Source organism: Mustela erminea, chromosome 13 (assembly GCF_009829155.1).
Source record: "Mustela erminea isolate mMusErm1 chromosome 13, mMusErm1.Pri, whole genome shotgun sequence".
NCBI classification, from domain to species: Eukaryota; Metazoa; Chordata; class Mammalia; order Carnivora; family Mustelidae; genus Mustela; species Mustela erminea.
Window position 1 is genome coordinate 52,703,456 of NC_045626.1, and position 19,724 is coordinate 52,723,179.

At 40.1% G+C, this 19,724-nt stretch overlaps 1 protein-coding gene across 10 annotated transcripts in view; it reads right to left on the reverse strand.

The window, feature by feature from the left end:
* DLGAP1 (DLG associated protein 1) overlaps positions 1-19,724 on the reverse strand; it is an 876,459-nt gene that overhangs the window by 50,426 nt on the left and 806,309 nt on the right. For 9 of the 10 annotated variants that reach the window (XM_032311574.1, XM_032311575.1, XM_032311573.1 and 6 more), the window contains 2 exons: positions 15,460-15,833; positions 5,830-5,921 (listed from right to left, as the gene is read on the reverse strand). In XM_032311574.1, coding sequence (XP_032167465.1) covers positions 5,830-5,921; positions 15,460-15,833 — 466 coding nt within the window. The remainder of the gene's footprint in view (positions 1-5,829; positions 5,922-15,459; positions 15,834-19,724) is intronic. The other variant, XM_032311577.1, reaches the window with a different exon arrangement.

A 19,724-nucleotide genomic window follows, 5' to 3' on the forward strand; every position in this document is an offset into this window, starting at 1 on the left:
CGATCCCAAAACCCAGGGATCATGACCCGATTCGAAGGCAGAGGCTTTAACCCACTGAGCCACCCACGTACTCCTAAACTTTTTTTTTTTTATGATTTTATTTATTTATTGGACAGACAGAGATCACAAGTAGGCAGAGAAGCAAGCAGAGAGAGAGGAGGAAGCAGGCTCCCCACAGAACAGAGAGCCAGATGTGGGGCTTCATCCCAGGATCCTGGGATCATGACCTGAGCTGAAGGCAGAGGCTTTAACCCACTAAGCTACGCAGGCACCCCTAAACTTTGTTTTTTAAAGCAGTTTTAGATTCACAGCAAAATAGAACACAAAGTACAGTGATTTCTTATATCCCTTCTGCCCCTTCCCCCAGCCTCAGACCTCCCCTTTATCAACATCCTCCACCAGAGTGGTATATTTGATACAACCTGAACCTATATTGACACATCAGTACCCTCCAAAATTCATAGTTTACATTAGGGTTCACTCTTGGTGGGGTATGTTCTTCAGGTTTGGATGGATGAGTAATGACATGCATCCACCATCGTAGTAGTATACAGAGTGGTTTCACTGGCCTAAAACTCCTCTGTGCTCTGCTATGCATTCCTCTCCCTCATTTAATCACTATTTTTACTATCTCAGTTTTGCCCTTGCCAGAAGGTAGTTGGAATCACACAGTATGTAGTCTTTTCAGATTGGCTTCTTTTGCTTAGTAATATGCATTTAGGTTTCCTGCACATCTTTTTGTGCCTAAAGAGCTTATTTCTTTTTTAATGCTGAATAAGATTCCATCCTCTGGCTCTTTACTCTTTCACTTACAGAAGGATGTCTTGGTTGCTTCCAAGTTTTGCAATTATGAATAAAGCTGCTATCAATATTTACGTGCAAGTTTTTGTGTGAACATACATTCTCAACTCTTTTGGTAGTTACCAAGGACGGCGATTGCTGGATTTTATGGCAATGTTTAGTTTTGTAAGAAATTGCTGAACTGTTTTCCAAAGTGGCTGAACCATTTTGCATTCCCGCCAAAAATGAACAAGACTTAATGTGCCTTACCACTATTTAGTATTGTCAGTGTTTTGGATTTTGGCCGTTCTAATATGTGATTAGTGGTATTTCATTATTTTAATTTTCAGTTCCCTAATGATATATGATGTGGAAAATTCTTTTATATGCTTACTTGCCATTTGTGTATCTTAGGGGAGGTACCTGTTAAAATCTTTTGCCCATTTAAAAAATCAGGTTGTTTGCCTTCTTATTATTGGGTTTCAAGAGTTATTTGTGTATTTTGGATAGCAGCCCTTTATTAGTTGTGTCTTTTGCAGATATTTTCTCCCAGTGTGTGGCTTGCCTTCTCATTCTCATGACTCTGTCTTTCAAGAGCAGAAGCTTTCAATTTTAATGAGGTCCAGAGTTTATCAATTACTTTTTTTTCATGGATTGTGTCTATATTTTGTATGTTATAACTATTATATACTCTATTTCTAGTCAAATAAACTAGAAAAAAGAAACTGTTATTAAGAAAATCACCAGAAAGAGAAAAGACATTTAACAATACTATATTGTAAAAAATCTGTGTGTAAGTGGACCTGCACAGTTCAAACCCATGTTGTTCAAGGGTCAACTGTGCTTCCTTTTTTACTCTTTTTAATAGTTGCCCTAGAGATTGCACCATAAATTTTACAACTCACCCAAGTGTGCTTTCAAATAACACTCTACCACTTCGGGAGTGGTGCAAGTACTATGTAATTAAATAATCCTAATTCTTCCCTCCCATTCTTTGTATCATTGCTGATATATATATATATATATATATATATATATATCCTTTGACTTCAGACAGTACCTATGAATGTTAGCAGAATGGAGCAGACAGGGTATGAGACTTGAAGCCTGGAGCTGGCTCCTAGTTTCAATACCAGGGTGCTCTATAATTCAGGGCAAGAACTTCTCTGTGAGCCTGAGGGATAAGATGGTGTTTAAGGACCAGCCTAGGCTGCAGTCCTCTTGGGCTTCCAATTATCTTGAAGTCTGTACTAGCAAAAGTGCTCTCTGAGTTCTTAATAGGTTTCTGATGCTTCCAAAACAGGCTGCATTCACAGACATGCAAAGTGCTCCATTGTTGTTTTTGGAAAAGACTATGGACCAGGTTCCTAGAGCATTTTGAGAAGGTTCAGATAGAGGTTTGGACTCTGGAGGTTTGGTAAGGCTCATCAGCTATGGTCTCATTGATTTCTGGTTATTAGCTAGTTACGGAATGGCAAGCCTCTTAATTGTACACTAATGAGAACTTAGTTACAATTAACTCATTTCTCATGAGCTAATGATGATTAGCTTTTTATTTTTTAAAGATTTTATTTATTTATTTGACAGAGAGATCACAAGTATGCAGAGAGGCAGGCAGAGAGAGAGGGAAGCAGGCTCCCCACTGAGCAGAGAGCTCCATGCGGGACTTGATCCCAGGATGCTGAGATCATGACCTGAGCTGAAGGCAGAGGCTTGACCCACTGAGCCACCCAGGCACCCTTGATGATTAGCTTTTAAAGAAAGGCTATATTAGTTCAAGTAGTTCCCATAGGCTTTCAGGCTAAAAAAAGATGAACTATAAGACACCTATAGAACAGAGCTCTTTGCATCTCCAGATGTCTCTATCATTTGAACTTGATAGAATGCATTCTCTGGATCAAGTCACTCATATGACTTAGGCCTCTTCTAAGGGGGGGATCACAAACATGTAAGAGCGTGGGTGTGGACACTGGGATTCCAAGTCCGGCTTCTCTGTCTTAGTAACTCTTTGGTTTTAGACAAGCTCTGTGTTTGAGTTGAGAGTTCTCACTGGTTTGTTGGGAAGCTTATGAGATAAAAGACACCAATGGAAAAAAAAAGAAAAACTCTATTCTGCCTTCACTCATTTTTTCTCAGATGCTCTTCTTCTTCGTCTTTTTCTTCTTCTTTTAGATACTTTCTTTATATGGATTTGTTTCTAGCCTTTATCATCTTCCTTTTGTCTGAGGATCTTTTTTTTTTTTTTTAAAGTTTCTTTCCCTCCCTCCTTCCCTCTCTTTCTTTTTCTTTCCCTTCCTCCCTTCCTCTCTTTCTTTCTTTCCTTCTTTTCTTCTTTTGTAATCTCTGTGTCCAACATGGGACTTGAACTCATGACCCCAAGATGAAGAGCTGTGTGCTCTCCAACTGAGTCAGGCAGGCGCTCTTGAAAACTTTTTAATATTTCTCACAAGGCAGCTCTACTGACAACAAATTTCTTCAATTTCTATTTGTCTGAGAAAGACTTTATTTCTCTTTCACTTTTCAAGGATAATTTTAGAGTACAGAATTCTAGGTTGGTGGGCTTTTCCCCTTCAAATATTTAATATTTCACTCCACTCTTTTCTTACTTGCATGCTTTTTTAAAGAAAAGTTGCATGTCATTCTTATCTTTGCCCCACTATAGAAAGGTGTTTTTTTTTTTTTTTTCACTTTCTCTCTCTCTTTTTTTTTCTTTTGTTCCTTTCAGGACTTTTTCCTTTTGATTTTCCTTGAATATGGTATCTCTAGGTGTAGTGTTTTGGGCATTTATCCTGCTATATCTTTTCTGAGACCTGGATCTGTGGTTTGGTGTCAGACATTAATTTGGAGAAATTCTCAGTTACTATTTCCTTTCTTTCTTTTCTTTCTGTTATTCCCATTATGCATGTTTCTTCTATAATTGTCCCACAGTTTTTGGAAATCCTGGTTTTTGGGTTTTGGGGGTTTTTTTCCCCCTCAGTTTGTTTCTCTTTGCTTTTAGTTTTGAGAGTTTCTATTATTTTACCCTCAAGCTCAGAAATTCTTTGCTCCTCTGTGTCTAGTCTACTGATGAGCCCATCAAAGGCCGTCTTCCTTTCTGTTACAGTGTGTTTGATCCCTAGCAAATCTTATTTATTCTTTCTTAGAATTTCCATACCTTTGCTTCCATTTTCCATCTGTTCTTACATGCTGTTTACTTTTTCCATCAAAGCACTTAGCATATTAATAATAGTTTTAAAAAATTTCTGGTCTGATAATTCCAATAGTCCTGCCATATCTCACTGGTTCTAATGCTTGTTCAGTCACTCTAAACTGGGCTTTTTACCTTTTAGTATGCTTTATAAATTATTATTGAAGAATAGGCATGGTGTCCTGGGTAAAAGGAACTATGGTGAATAGGCCCTTAATAATGTGACAGTTAGGTGTGGGGGAGGGGAAGCATGCTGATTGATTAGGAGATCTTTTGGTAAACCTGCACCCCTGGACCATGAACTTCAACAGTACTTTTCAGTTTCTCTCCATCTTGTGTAAAGACAGAATGGCTAGAGGGGGCAGGGTTGGATGTTGTGCTTCTTCCACATGTAAGGCTAGAGGGAGCTGGAGTTGGGTATTTCCCTTCTCCTGGGTGGTTTGGTCTCTGATAAGACTCCAGCAGGTTAGGCTCTGGTAAAATAGTTTCTCCTGAGGGCAGACCTTGTTTAGAATGCTCTGGTATATTCTCTTAATATTGACATTTGATAGTTATTATTTTTCTTTTACAATGATAGATAATGTTCTGCAGTTGGTTCCCATCCTTTGAGTGATTTCATTCAGGATAGCTCAATGAATATGTTTACTGGATCAATGGGTATGGATACATATATAACTATTGCTGATCTTTTTTAAAAAATATTTTTTTATTAACATATAATGTATTATTTGCCCCAGGGGTACAGGTCATTGAATCATCAGGCTTCTGCATTTCACAGCACTCACCATATATTGCTGTCATATTAGTTTCCACATGGTTGTATAGATTTTCTGGGGTTCAAGATTATTTAATTACATGAAATTCTAAAAAATATTATATATACATATATGAAAACCTCCTAAATACAAGTGCAGTGTTAATACCACAAGGCCCTGAAATTACACCCCTTCTATAAACTGATTTTTAAGCCATTTTTCCCAGATAATCTTTTCCCAGATACTCAGTTTATGTTGCATATAGCCTTGCATTTGGGGCGCAATCTGTAGATACTTATTGGATGGATAGATAGTTGGATAGCTGGATGACCTCCAACTGATTCCTTCTAATCAACACACAGAAAGTTAGTGACAAAGTTGAGATGATACACTGATCTATGATATAGAGCTATTTCTTACACTATAACTGCAGTTCTACTTCGTTCACCAATATATATTGTATGCTTAGTATGTGAAAAAACAGTTCTAGAAGCTGGGTTACTACTATTAATAAAATATAGTTCTACCCATCATGTACCTTACAGTTTGATCGAGAAACTCATATATCTCTCTGGATTAAGTTCTCATTCATAAAATGAATGTAGTGATCTCACTTAATTTCCAGTTCTAGATATTCATATTCTTGAGTAAGATTATTTTAAGGAATAATCTAAAGGAACTGGTGATTCAAGATAATGATAGATCTTCTCTTTTTTTCCTTCCTTCCTTTCTTCCCTTTTCATCATCGAGTGCATACTAAACACCAGACACAATTAAGTGCTAGGAATAAAAATAGGAATAAGATAAATCCTCTTCTTTTAAAAAGTCTACGGTCCAAAATGGGAAGATATTTTTGCAGAGGAATGGTTTAGCAACACAACAGTACTGCACAGAGTATTTATGTATATGTGAATGTGATGTGGTTACTCTAATATTCTAGCAAAAACTTGAGTGGTTTCCAGTATTAAAGTAGAGGAAGGAATCAGCTAAATGCTTCCAAAGTTAATGGAAAATATCACTGAATCTTGTAGGTTTATGTCAGGGGGAAATACTGGTACCATACTTGCCAAAATCAAGATGAAAGATGACAAATGCCAATAGACTCACCACTTCTCTTCTTCTACTTGCACTCCTACGGACTGGAACTTACTGGGTGCTTTATTTTCCCCTGTTTTATCAGTCTCTTCAGCATCATCCACCTGAAGAAATAATCAAACAGGCAGAGATGCCCTATTTTAGTAATCTTGCCTGAAAAACAAATGTCACATTTTATCAGAAACATCTGCAGTAATACTGGAATATTTTGTGATTTGTAGCCTATTTGTTCAATATTTGTGTATTTGATGAGGGCCATCACTACACTGTTAGCATGTGCTTTGACTCTACTGATCTTAGTAAAATGAAATTTTATTTGCTCTTAAATGTCTATAATTGCCCCATAGATTTGTTTTTTTTTTTAAATTTTATTTTTTCAGTGTTCTAAGATTCATTGTTTATGTACCACATCCAGTGCTCCATGCAATATGTGCCCTCCTTAATACCCACGACCAGGCTCACCCAACCCCCTTCACCCCTGTCCCCTCCAAAACCCTCAGTTTGTTTCTCAGAGTCCACAGTCTCCACCGATTTGTGAGTATGTGCTTACCTGTGAATGCACTATATTAGAAAGGAACACTGCATGGAAATGGTTCTTAGAAGTTGTGAATTTGCAGATAACAAAATACAAAAGAAGGAAGAAATTTTATTTACAGTAGTTAGAATGGTTGATATTGAGATTTAGGTACTAACTTTTAAAGATAAACTATATAGTATCTTCATTTTTTCCCCCTTAAACTAAGAAATTGACTTTGAATATCATGCCATGTTTCCTAAGTAGCTATGTAGACTGCAGCTCACATAGAAAATGTGTCTATTGGAACTTCATCAAGGTCAAAAGCTTTTGCACAGCAAAGGAAACAGTCAACAAAACCAAAAGACAACTGCCAGAGTGGGAGAAGATATTTGCAAATATCAATAAAGGGTTATTATCCAAAATCTGTAAAGAACTTATCAAACTCAACACCCAAAGAACAAATAATCCAATCAGGAAATGGGCAGAAGACATGAACAGACATTTCGGCAAAGAAGACATCCAAATGGTCAACAGACACATGAAGAAGTGCTCAATATCACTCAGCATCAGGAAAATACAAATCAAAACCACAGTGAGATACCACCTCACACCAGTCAGAATGGCTAATATTAACAAGTCAGGAAATGACAGATGTTGGTGAGGATGCAGAGAAAAGGGAACCTTCCTACACTGTTGGTGGGAATGCAAGCTGGTGCAGCCACTCTGGAAAACCATACGGAGGTTCTTTAAAAAGTTGAAAATAGAGCTACCCTGTAACCCAGCAATCGCACTACTAGATATTTACCCTAAAGATAAAAATGTAGTGATCTGAAGGGGCACGTGCACCCCAGTATTTACAGCAGCAATGTCCACAATAGCCAAACTATGGAAAGAACCTAGATGTCTATCAACAGATGAATGGCTAAAGAAGATGTGTTTTATACACACACACACACACACACACACACACACATACACATATATATACACAATGGAATACTGTGCAGCCATCAGAAAATCAAAGTCTTGCCATTTGCAATGATGTGGGTAGAACTAGAAAGTATTATGCTGAGTGAAATAAGTCAGTCAGAGAAAGACAATTATCATATGATCCCTCTGATATGAGGAATTTGAGAGGCAGGGCAGGGTGTCGTGGGGGATAGGGAGGGAAAAAATGAAACAAGATGGGATTGGGAGGGAAACAAATGTGAGAGACTCAATCTCAGGAAACAAACTGGGGGTTGCTGGGAGGTGGAAGGGGAGGGACAGGGTGGCTGGATTATGGATATTGGGAAGGGTATGTGCTATGGTGAGTGCTGTGAAATGTGTAAGACTGAAGATTCACAGGCCTGTACCCGTGAAGCAAATAATACATTAGTTGTTAATTTAAAAAAAAAAAAAGAAAGCAAATGTGTCTATATTTAAATGATAGCCTATGTGACAAACACATCGAGGTTCTATGGTTATTAGATTTCCTCTCCCAGATTTTATTTTTTATTTTTTAAGATTTTATTTATTTATTTGTTATTTATTTGTCAGAGAGAGAGAGAGTACATGAGGGGGAGTGGGAGGCAGAGAGAGAAGCAGACTCCCTGCTGAGCAGGGAGCCTGATGCAGGACTTGATCCGAGGATACTGGGATCATGACCTGAGCCAACGGCAGATGCTTAACCAACTGAGCCACCCAGTTATCCCTCCCAGATTTTATACTTCCTCTTACAGTAATATTACTAATTTATATGTTTTTCTATTTTATTTTGACCTTAAAATTTACCAGCATAAAGTTGTCAACAAGAATTTTTTGTAATTTTTAAAAAGGATTTCTAATTTCTAATATTGTTAATTTGTGTTTTCCCTTTCAGTCAAACTTTATATTTTTTTCCCAGAGAACTGACTTTGGTTTCATATATCAATTCTATTTTAGTTTTTCTTGCTGTTGGTCAGTTTTTGTTTTCCAATGCATTTATTTCTACTTTCATCATTAATAATTTCCTTCCAATTTACTGTTCTTTTATAGTTTTGGGAATTGAGTGTTTTGTTTATATTGTGATTTTTTTGCGTAACTATGAAAGAACTTAGGGCTATGAATTCTTCTGAAATCATAGCTAGGGCCACAACCCATAGTGATGATTTTTAGGATTCTCGTCATTTATTTCATAATACTCTTGGATTTCCTCCTTCATCCAAATGTTATTTAGAATACTTTTTAATATATTTAGATGGTAGTTTTTGTTATCTGCTTAGCATTACTTTCTAGTTTTAATTTGTAATGGTTGGAAACCATTGGAAACCATGTAATATCTCTTCTTTTTTGGAATCCATTAAGATTATCTCTGGAATTTTGACTTGAGATAAGTCCCCTAAAAAATCTTCCTGGGACGCCTGGGAGGCTCAGTGGGCTGGGCCTCTGCCTTCAGCTCAGGTCATGATCTCAGGGTCCTAGGCTCGAGCCTCACATTGGGCTCTCTGCTCAGCAGGGAGACTGCTTCCACCTCTCTCTCTCTCTGCCTGCCTCTCTGCCTACTTGTGATTTCTGTCTGCCATATAAATAAAATCTTAAAAAAAAAAAAATCTCTTCCTGAATATGCATCAATTCTGATTTCAAGAATGTAAAAATAAAATTTACAAAGTCTGAATGTACTGAGTACTGTCACAGAAAAACTATTCATGACACTTTTTAAAGAATTGGCAAGGTACACTTTATTCAGGGGGGACTATTGTGATAGGCATAGGGACCACAGTAGGCTTGGATTCAACTCCAAATGCAACAAGAAAAAGTAGGAATTTATAGCCAAGGAGCAGGGTGTCAGTGGGTAGAAATTTATAAAGAGGAGACATCAGGGATAAGAGGGGACCTCACAGCATCCTTGCTGAAGGCAGGCCAGGGTGATCAGGCATCATCTAGGGGGCGATGGAGGATGGAGAACATGATCAGATGAGAAACTGGACACCAGCCCTGGGGCATTCTGGCTAAACTGACTTAGCAGGATTCTCACTAAAATTGGGCGACGCAAAGATGGACACACAAATACAAGAGTCAGGACCTAGTCAGGAAGTGAATTCAGAGCAGCCTGACTAGAGTCTGGCCAAGGAGAGTCTTGTTATCAATACTACCTCCACTGCTTGCCTTCATTGGTGTAAGTCCATTGATTATGAATCATTGATGATGTGACTTTTTTATTTCTCAAGGCCCTCTTTTATTATTTATTTATTTATTTATTTATTTATTTATTAAAGATTTTATTTATTTATTTGACAGAGAGAAAGATCACAAATAGGCAGAGAGACAGACAGAGAGAGAGATGAGGAGAAGCAGGCTCCCTGCTGAGCAGAGAGCCCAATGCGGGACTCGATCCCAGGCCCCTGGGATCATGACCTGAGCCGAAGGCAGAGGCTTAACCCACTGAGCCACCCAGGCACCCCTCAAGGCCCTCTTTTAATTAATAGTAACAGCTCACTTTGTTTGTCTCAATCTATGGACTAGTTCGCTCAACATGGCAGTTGGACTCATCTCTTCACATGGGGCATAATGTATCTCTGTACTCTTGGACAGGCATTAAAAGAAATAAGTAAATCTTAGGAGTGCAATCTCAGATAACTTAATTTTCTTTTTAATTCAAAGGATGAGAAAGCAAACCACATGTTCAAAGTGATGTGAAGATTAAGCTTAAAGCTCTTTTAGGTTGCTCTACAACATGAGTTCAATGACCATGGAGGGAAGTCACAATCTAATAGCTGGAGGTGGAGAGGTTAAGATATAAAGCTACTACATGAAACTATATGTGCAATTACTCTTGAGAGACTAAAAGATGGTATAACTGCGTTACCTTTGGGGAAGGGAGTAGGAGTCAGAAGTAGAAAGATGGGGGCATTTCGTATTTTGTTCTATATCCTTTCATACTGTATGAATCCTTTATAACAATACCGTATGCGTATACTACTTATTTTTGTAATTTTAAGAGAAACAAATTACCCTTAATGTGACCACTGACTTTTTAGAAGGACATACAACTTAGCTCTAAATTGGAAGCAACCAGTTACCTTCCCTGTGACCCGCCCAGCACTAGACCACCAGAGGAAGCCACCAGATAAAGTAGTTGACTTGAATTTTGAACTATATTATAAACAGAATACATGGTTTAAGATATTATAGAATCATAATTAGTGCCATGAAATGTTCCCACTAGTATGCCAAGTAACTATTCTAAGACTTAAGAGCTAAGTGAATTAAGACTACAAATTCTCCCTACCCATCTCAAGCTTTTTAATACACATGCTTATGGTTTATTTATTGGACAAAGTGCCGTTTTCTGGTGACTAGCTTATTATCTATCAGCTCCAGGCCCATATTCTATACCCATCTGGTCTGTGGCAGGGGCCAGGACTCTGCCAACTACATTTCCCAGGCTTTGCTGCTGGCCAGCTTCCAGTTTTATTCTAACAAAGGAAGGTGGGAGGAAGGAAGGGACTTTCTTTCTGTTTCCACCTTCTGTGGGCATTGCTCCAGCATGCGAGGGCAGCTGTGGTTTCAGCCCCTTTGACCCATGTACCAGATGTGCTTCTCCCTTGGATGTCCCAGCACCAGCTGACCACACCTGCCATGGTGGTGCAAGGCTGGCTGCACTAGGGACTCTCCCCTGAAGTCCTTAATTCTGGGAACCTCACCTTTCCCTTTTTGCTCCCTTAGTCCTAGAAGTGGTAATTGCTTAGTGCATCACATTATTGCTCTCTCAATCTTCCCATAACTGTAGAACCAATATTGTGTATCAAACTGCCTCTGTTTGAGAACTGAGCATGGTTTCTGCTTTCCTGAATGGGATTCTAACTGGTTCCATGCGGCTATACTCATGTCGATGAAGAAGGCTTAGAGAGTTAGCCAAAGGAGGATATTGCAGCTTTACAGTATAGGACAGTAGCAAAATTACCCAATGAAACTTTGCCCAATGATGCATGATAAGTATCTTAAGTCCCTTAAGAACCATGATCCTCAATGCATAGAGAAAGGGAGAAAGAAAGGATCCAGGGGTCTCAAGGACAAGGATGGAGGACATTGTACTCTGTGAATTGAGGACATTGTGCTCTGTGTTTGAGCCCCACCCCACCCATCTAAACCTACAGCTGATTTGCATCCAAGTGTTGTCATCTTCCAAGCTTCAGCTATTGTATGTAAATTTATCTTAGTGACTTTTACCCCCTTACAAAAATGCACAAATGTCACCACTCTTACATAGTACTTAGGGTAATCTATTCAAATTTGTGAAGTGACTTTCAAAATGCTTCAAGTAATTGAATAGTAATTACATCTCTGTCCTGAAAAAAAATTAAGAAAACCCTTAGCAGATAAAATTTCAGCAAGATTGGCTATTATTTTAAAGGAAGGTAATAATAACAGCTAGATCTGATATTGAGTGAGCCCACTACACTTAGAATCTTACATATATTGTATCAGTCAATTTTTTTTTTTTTAAAGATCCTATTTATTTGACAGAGAGAGAGCACAAGCAGGGGTGCAGCAGGCAGAGGGAGAGGCAGAAGCAGGCTCCCCCCAGAGCAGATCAGCCTGATGTGGGGCTTGATCCCAGGACCCTGGGATCATGACCCAAGCTGAAAGCAGTTGCCCAACCAACTGAGCCACCCAGGTGCCCCTCAGTCAAGTTTTTAAAAACATTTTATTTATTCATTTGAGAGAGAGAGAATGAGCAGAGATGGGGGGAGGCACGGGGAGAGGGAGAAGCAAACTCCCTGCTGAGCATGGAGCCCAAATGTGGGGCTTGATCCTAGGACATTGAGATCACAACCTGAACAGAAGGCAGATGCCTAACTGACTGAGCTACCCAGGTGCCCCATGTAACAGCCTATTTTTACTATACCTGTGGGATAAATACCCTGTGGGATAGCAACTGTTATTCTCAATTTTCAGGTGAAGAAACTGGAATCATTAAGTAATTGGCCTAAACTCACACAGGGTATAAAGCAAATGATTGTAATGTTAGTTGTTAGGCATGGATTAAATTAAAAATGTAGGGGAAGGGTTGGAAACTCTGACCCTAAAGAGGTAAAGGTTGGGAAAGAGTCCAGGATCCTAGTATTATCTATTTTGGGGATTAGGATTTAAATTAGGTTACAGTGTAATAAAATTAGATGACTGTTTTGCATTTTGAATTTTTACTTATTATTCTTCATCAAAGAAGAGGTGTGGCATGGTCACATTAAGCATCAAGGTACAGTCTAGGCTCTGTTAATGTAGAATGTGTGGCCTTGGGCAAGTTACTCAACCTCTCTGTGTTCTCATCTATAGGGTAGAGATAATCATACCCCCTATGCCATAGGGTTTTTGTAGGGGCTAAATGAGACAACCACATAAAGTACTCAGTTCTTCCATATAGTTTCTACAGTAATGAACAGCGATTGGAGGAAGGTTAGAGCAAGTTTTCTGCTCACTAAAATATTCATATATTTAAGTGGCAGGATGATATCTGTAATAAAACTTTCTCCCCAATATTGTATGTGGATTTCAGAGTAGTTCCATCTTACTGGGTGAAAATGACAATAATATAAGGTAGATTTCATGTATATGAATGCTTTATTCTGAGTAAGAATTATGTGGCGAAGGGGTGCCTGGCTGGCTCAGTCAGTAGAGCATGTGATTCTTGATCTTTGGGTTGTAGGTTTGAGCCCCACAGTGGGTGTAGAGATTACTTAAAAAGAAAAAATAAATCTTAAAAAAAAAAGAAAAGAAAGAAAGAATTACTTAGAGCAGAACTTATGAGACCAACTGGCAGACCTGGGAGGTGATTAAGATGGATATATAGAAGCTTTTTTTTTTTTTAAGATCTCATTTATTTATTTGACAGAGGGAAACAGCGAGAGAGAGAGAACACAAGCAGGGAGAGTGGAAGAGGGAGAAGCAAGCTTCCTGCCAAGCAGGGAGCCCGATGCGGGGCTCTAGCCCAGGTCCCTGGGATCATGACCTGAGCCAAAGGCAGATGCCCAACAACTGAGCCAACCAGGCACCCCTATACAGAAGCTTTTAAATAAAATGAACAGTAAGACAGACAAACAACTATCTTTAAAGTATGCTATTATTGGGTGCCTGGGTAGCTCAGGCATTAAGCGCCTGCCTTCAGCTCAGGTCATGATCCCAGCATCCTGGGATTGAGCCCCACATCAGGCTCCCTGCTCAGCAGGAAGCTTGCTTCTCCCTCTCCCTCTTCCCCTACTTGTATTCCCTCTCTCCCTGTCTCTCTCTCTCTCTGTCAAATAAATAAATAAAATCTTTCAAAAAAAAAGTATGCTATTATTAAATACAAAAGGCAAGATACAGAATAGTGTGAGGTATATGTTAACATCTGGGTAAAAAAGGGACAATAAATTAAAATATGTATTTGCTTGAATGTCCACAAAGTATCTCTGTACAGAGATGCAAATGTTGGTTATATTTCCTCCAGCAAGGAGAACGGACAGTCTATTAAATAAGAATGGGAGGGAGACTAGTCACTGAGTACCTTCTTAGAACTTTAGAATTTTGAGCCAGAGAAATATATTATCTATTGAAAAATAATGTAAAATAAAGAAGAATGAACATTAAGGAAGTAGAAGAATGCTAACATGGCTGGGTGCCAGCTATGTGCTAGATAAGGATGGTAGGGTTTTATTTTAATCATTTAATCATATCACAAAATTCATCTTAACTCCTGCTAGGTGTATAGTTCCATCCGGCATTGAGTACATTCACAATGTTGTGCTAGATCACCATTTCATGTCTAGAATTTTTTCATCATCCCAAACTTAAATTCTGTACCATCCTAGAAAGCTGGAATTTTTAAACTCAATCTCAAAATAATTCTGTGAGAGATGGTTAAGGGAACAGGCTCAGGAAGATGGCATCATTTACCTGGGACAGCAGGAAGGACCAACCTCTGCTCTTCTCTGCTCCTTCAAATCCCTTGGGCTGGTGGGAGACCAGTTAGCTTCTAGGGGAGGTAGGAGTAGGCATGGGCGTGGAGGCTGGCTTTGCGCATGTGCCTTCTGCTGTGTCTTCTAGTACCAGGCGCCAATGCCACAAGTTCTTTTAGGAACTTGACAGCTTGTGTTATGGAAGTTTGTAGACTATACACACACACACACACACACACATGCATATACATATATATATGAATATATATTTATATATATGTAACCATTTGACTCATTGCTACTAGACAAAATTTAATTGTCCTTTAGAAGTGCACTGTACAGAATGCACTATGAAAATACATCATCGTTGTGAAAACCTACCCCACGCCTGGCTTTTAGATGTGCCTTAGAGTTGGTTCATTGTAAATAGATTTATTGGCTGCCACGTCAGGAAGTTATTATTCAAAGGGCACCTGCATGATATGGCACAACAAAAAAGGGAGAAAGGCATGACTCTTCTCCATTGAGAGAAGGAAGTTTCTAGCAGGGTAAGCCAAGCTGAACAGATGTGAAAAACAAGAATCAGTTTGATCTTATCTTTGAGCAGCAGAAAACACTGGGCTGAACTGAGAAGCCTGCTGAATTATCTACCACTTTTTGAAATGCATGATTAAATAACCAGCAATTATGCTGAAACTACTGCACATTCTTTGCTCATGAAGTTGCGATGTGAGTGATTGCTTTCTACACTACTAGTCACTTTGGTCTTGCTCTCCCTCACTCCCACATGTATGAGAACTGATTCACATTTTTGTTCTCAGATGGTTACTCAATAGTGTTGAACGTACTATAACACAACCCCGTAACCCAAGTTATTCTTGGATGTCCACTCCTTTTTTGAGAATCAAAAATGTGCATTAGCTATTGAGTGCACTTTGTGTGTGATTGTGTTCATGTTTGTTTAGCTATTCTGATGCTTTGAGTCACACATTTAATTTAGAGGACAAAAATAATAGCCTCTAATAATGCCTGCAGACAAAATATCTTCATAATTTTTTAAGTCACGGTCAACAATGTAGGAATTTCAGAGCCAAGTGTTTGAAAATCTGGTCCCACACATGGCCCTATCACCCACAATGTCCAGATGGCAAATCTTCTGGAAAAATAAAAGTGTGTCATTTCTTGAGTTTTGGGGTCCCTATTTCAAAGGACAGAAAGGGAGGCTGTTACCTGTATCCCAATAGAGAGACAGCGGTTTTTCTTAAAGTGATCCTTCTTCCTGTCCTCCGTAGTGACAGTGGCTATGGTGGTCGTGGTAGTGACTGTGGCAGGGTTGTTGCTCATGTGTTGACTCGCAGGGCCATGGATCTGGGCATTTGCAGCTTCGATGGCGGCTGTCAGAGCCTTCATACTGTCCAGGCTCTCCGTGGAGTTGCTCAGTCCAGACTGGCTGATAATATCTCCTCGCTGGCCCTGTCCATCCATGTAGGCATCCTGGGCAGACTCTGTGCTACTCTGGGCTGTGATAGAAATGAAAGGTTTCGTGGTAGTTCTGGGTGGGACTGGAGGTGGTGTCTTCTTATATGTTGTAATGCAAGATGACACTGGAAGACAGTGAAAACAGAGACACTGTGATTTCTGTGTGGGTTTTAATTTCTGTATTGTAACTAACAACCACTGGAAATCAGGGCACATGAAACACACAAAGACATTGAGCATGGAAACAAGTCCGTTGATAGAGTAAGTGAGATCCCTGCTTCGGGAGGATAGTTGAGCCTCCTCTGAGGTGATGCTCCCACAAGACTGGGGGGAAAAAAGACTGGAAAAACACCACCCTCTGAGATGGACGTTTCTGAAATGGAAGTTAATATGAATCAACATAAGATAGCCATCTGTAGAAATCTTCCCAGGCAATAGTGCGCCCTGAGGGAGAACGTATATACATGGAGATAAGCCCAGGGTAGTCTCCACCTGCTCAGGAAAATACAAAATATAGCTAATGTTAAACAAGGTGACTCTGGAGAAGATTGCAGTGGTGGAAACAAAGCAAAGAGATTGTGAGCAAGTGTGGTTTAATCCTAACCACAGTGGGAAGTGCCCTTGGGGTGCACCTGGGGCACAGAGCCCTCCAAGCTTCCTGGGCTCAGGTTTTTCCTTTCTTCCTCCCTCCCTCTTTTCCCTCCCTCTCTTTCTTCCCGTCTTGGTCTCCCCCTCTCCCTCCAGCCCTCTTCCTCTCCCCCCCCCCACCTCTACCTTCCCTCCTTCCTTCCTCTGGATAGATGCTCACTATATAAGCTTGTGTTCTGAATCTTTGTTGTTATTTCTGAGCAAAATTATCCTCTAAGAAGGACTGCATTACACAAAAGTATACCAGTGTAGTCTCCCTGGTTTCTAAATCTGTGATGGCGGGTGCGGGGGATGGCTTGTATGAGCCTCCTCCCTAAAATGCTGCCCTTCAAGCCAACCTAATCAACTCAGGGGCGTCGGTCTGTACAGAAAGGTGTCCTTCCTGGACCTGTACAGTTTAGTCAAAATCCTCCCCAAGGCTCTGGATGAAGTAGCCTTTGCTCTTCTCTCCAGCTACCTGATCATAACTCTGTGGATATATGAAAAAGCTTTACGCACTGGTTTTCAACTCTCTATTTGTGGAGCATGATGTATAAAATACGGATCGAAAAGAATTATTCAGGTTTCAAGTGAACTCCCCGCCAGAAAAGAACAATTCCTGAACCAGCTTTCTAAAGACTTTTGTTAAGTCCTCTTAAAAAAAACGATTCAAACTATTGTGTTTCCGTTGCATCCCGCCCCCCCCCCCCAGGCCTTGCCCGCTCACAGTGGCACAGATCAGCTGCTTCTGACCACAGGATCCCAACTCTCATTTGAGCTGCAACCGGGGCCATCTCACTAAATGAAATACTTGCTATAATATTTGGGATGTTTCCTGAGGCCACTCAAAGGAAGTGTCCTATAAGGAACAATAAACAGAAGAATCCTGTTAATGCTGTCCTGTGGTTCTACTGGCTTGTGATTTGGAGTAATTTCCTTAACAGTAAAAGAGATAGGGACAGAAGTATTTTGCTGTTTCCTAGGGATTACCTGATGGAACATATATGCGCTGGTAGGGGGTAATGTAAACAATATAAATGTAGCCACTGCCTAGTTACCCAGGATGAATGACTGCCCATGGCTTACCCAGGAGACCTTCTACCTAACTTAGTGCAAGGACCACATATGCATCCTTTAACTGGAACAGCTCAGCAGCTCCCAGCCCAACATCTACAGTTTTCAGCAAAGGTGCCTCAGAGGTAGTGGAACCGGTGGAGGCTCACAGTGCCCGCCTGCAAGGGGCCGAGCCCGGATCAGAGCCAGATGGGGCTCGGGGCTCAGTTTACCCACCTGGCTACAGTAGTGCCAACATGGTCCCGCTGACTTTTTCACCTCCCCCAGTTCAGTTCCATGTTATGGACCATACCTACTGAGGAGCTACCTTCCACTGCCCAGGAAGGTTTGAAGGGATAACCCTGCTTAGGAAGAGGCCCAGCTATTTCACTGGAAGACCAGCCTGGATGCCAGAGGGAGTGACCCTAAGTGGGATGGGGTCAGTCTCTTCAAATCTAGTGAAACCAGATCATTTTTATTACTTCTTTTAAGTCATTACACTGTGAACTCATTATTTTGTTGAAAATGGTGCTCAGGACATTCAGCCCACTCGTATTCCAAAGAAATGAAATGCCACATTCTAACAAAGAAACGTCTGATCCTTGGGCTTGGTTATAGCTTGTTGTTAGTTACCCTGTTTCCTCTTTTGGTGTGGAAAATCCAAAGTGCACAGTGCAGCCAAGTAGAGTAGTATTTCTTCTGATGTGATTTACAGCAGAAATTTTGTCAAGATGTGATGTGTGATGTGGGGACTATAGAAAGGAGGGTGTCACCTTATTTCCAGCGTAATGATGGGGTTTGGGGGCACTCCCCGGGGCCAACTGCAATTTGGTGCCATCTGGTGGCTGTTGTCAGCTCCCCTCCCGCATGACTAGGGATAACTCTGCGTCCTTTGATCAATGGGGACCAGCAAGACAGCAGCAATGCTAGAAATCCACTAGGGTTAGATTGGACAGGGAGAATCCAGGGGACATAGCTTTCGCAATAGGCTGGCCCAGCTCCAGTGCCCAAAGGAGGTAAGATTCTGAGATTGCCTCACCTCGAAGAAGGAAGCTGAACAGAAGACAGGAATCATGTGCTTTGGTGTTGTATTCGAGGGACTTCATCATGAAGTTTCACGGCAGTGTGCGGCTTGGCTCAACTCTGCCACAGTTATCAGACTTACACTCAAAGAAGCACCACCCATCAATTATCAGATAGAAATTTAAAAGGAATTCCAATCTTTAAGAATGCCCTCTGCGAGAGAAGAAAGGAGATCCAAGACGACTCATACTTCCTACAACCCCCTTCCTTCTGATGCCCCAGTTCTTTCACATACAAGCCTGCTCCAGAAACTCAGACATCCACATTCTCAATTTTTCTCAGCGTCGCTCTTTCCTGGTTTTGCAGGCTAAATTCTTTCTTCTCTCTTAAGATATTTTTTTCTCCTAATTCTACTCTCATGATTCAGCACCATGAATAATTTAGAATCCACTGGAGTCCGAGTGACATGAGGGTTGCAGTAGAATGAAGTTCAAGGATATGAAACACAAGTAAATAAAACTTGCCTGGTCAGGACAGAAAGAGAAAGTAAGTGACTTCTATATCATCAGTGAAATACTTCTCTTGTTTGAGAGTAACATTCTCAAAACAGTGATTAAAAAAATACAAGTGCTCCTTTTATTCAGTTGGAACTTAAAAAGAGAAAAGATAGGGTACTTTAACCATTTTTATTACTTTCCTTTGCCTGACGTATTTCTTTGTTCATTTCAATTAAACTGATGTTTTTTCTTTATTTGGATCCTGATAATTTACTACCCCAGCTCAAAGTTGGAAAAAGAACTCCTATTTATAAGAGTCAGCAAGAGCAGAGTTACACATTTTGATGACATCACTTTCATTCAGAGGATCCTTTGCAGAGTGTGGAGACCAGAGACCGGCTTTTAAGTGATGCAAGAAGGAAGAGGAGGGGTGAGGGGTGGGGCAGGGGAAGAGGAAAAGATAGAAAAGAAGTAAAAAAAAAAAAAAAAAAAAAGAGAGAACAAATTCCTATCCTATTTCAGCTTCTAGCCCAGAATTCTATATTGTCTCTATTTGTGTGGAAAGATAATGCTAGTGTTGAAAGCCTCAGAAGGCCTGTGCCAGGAATTATTTTTTTTCTGTAGTGGTGAAGTTTTTCTGGAAAAAAACAAAATCTAGACTTTCTTATCACTCTGGTTATCTTCTGTGATCAAGAGTACACGTGTCAGGTGGCCACAAAACAGATGTAGGCTCAAACCACGTGTTGTATATTCTTAATTCTGGCTGGGGCGTCAGTCGGATGCTCAACCAACTGAGCTCAGTGTGGAGTCTGCTTG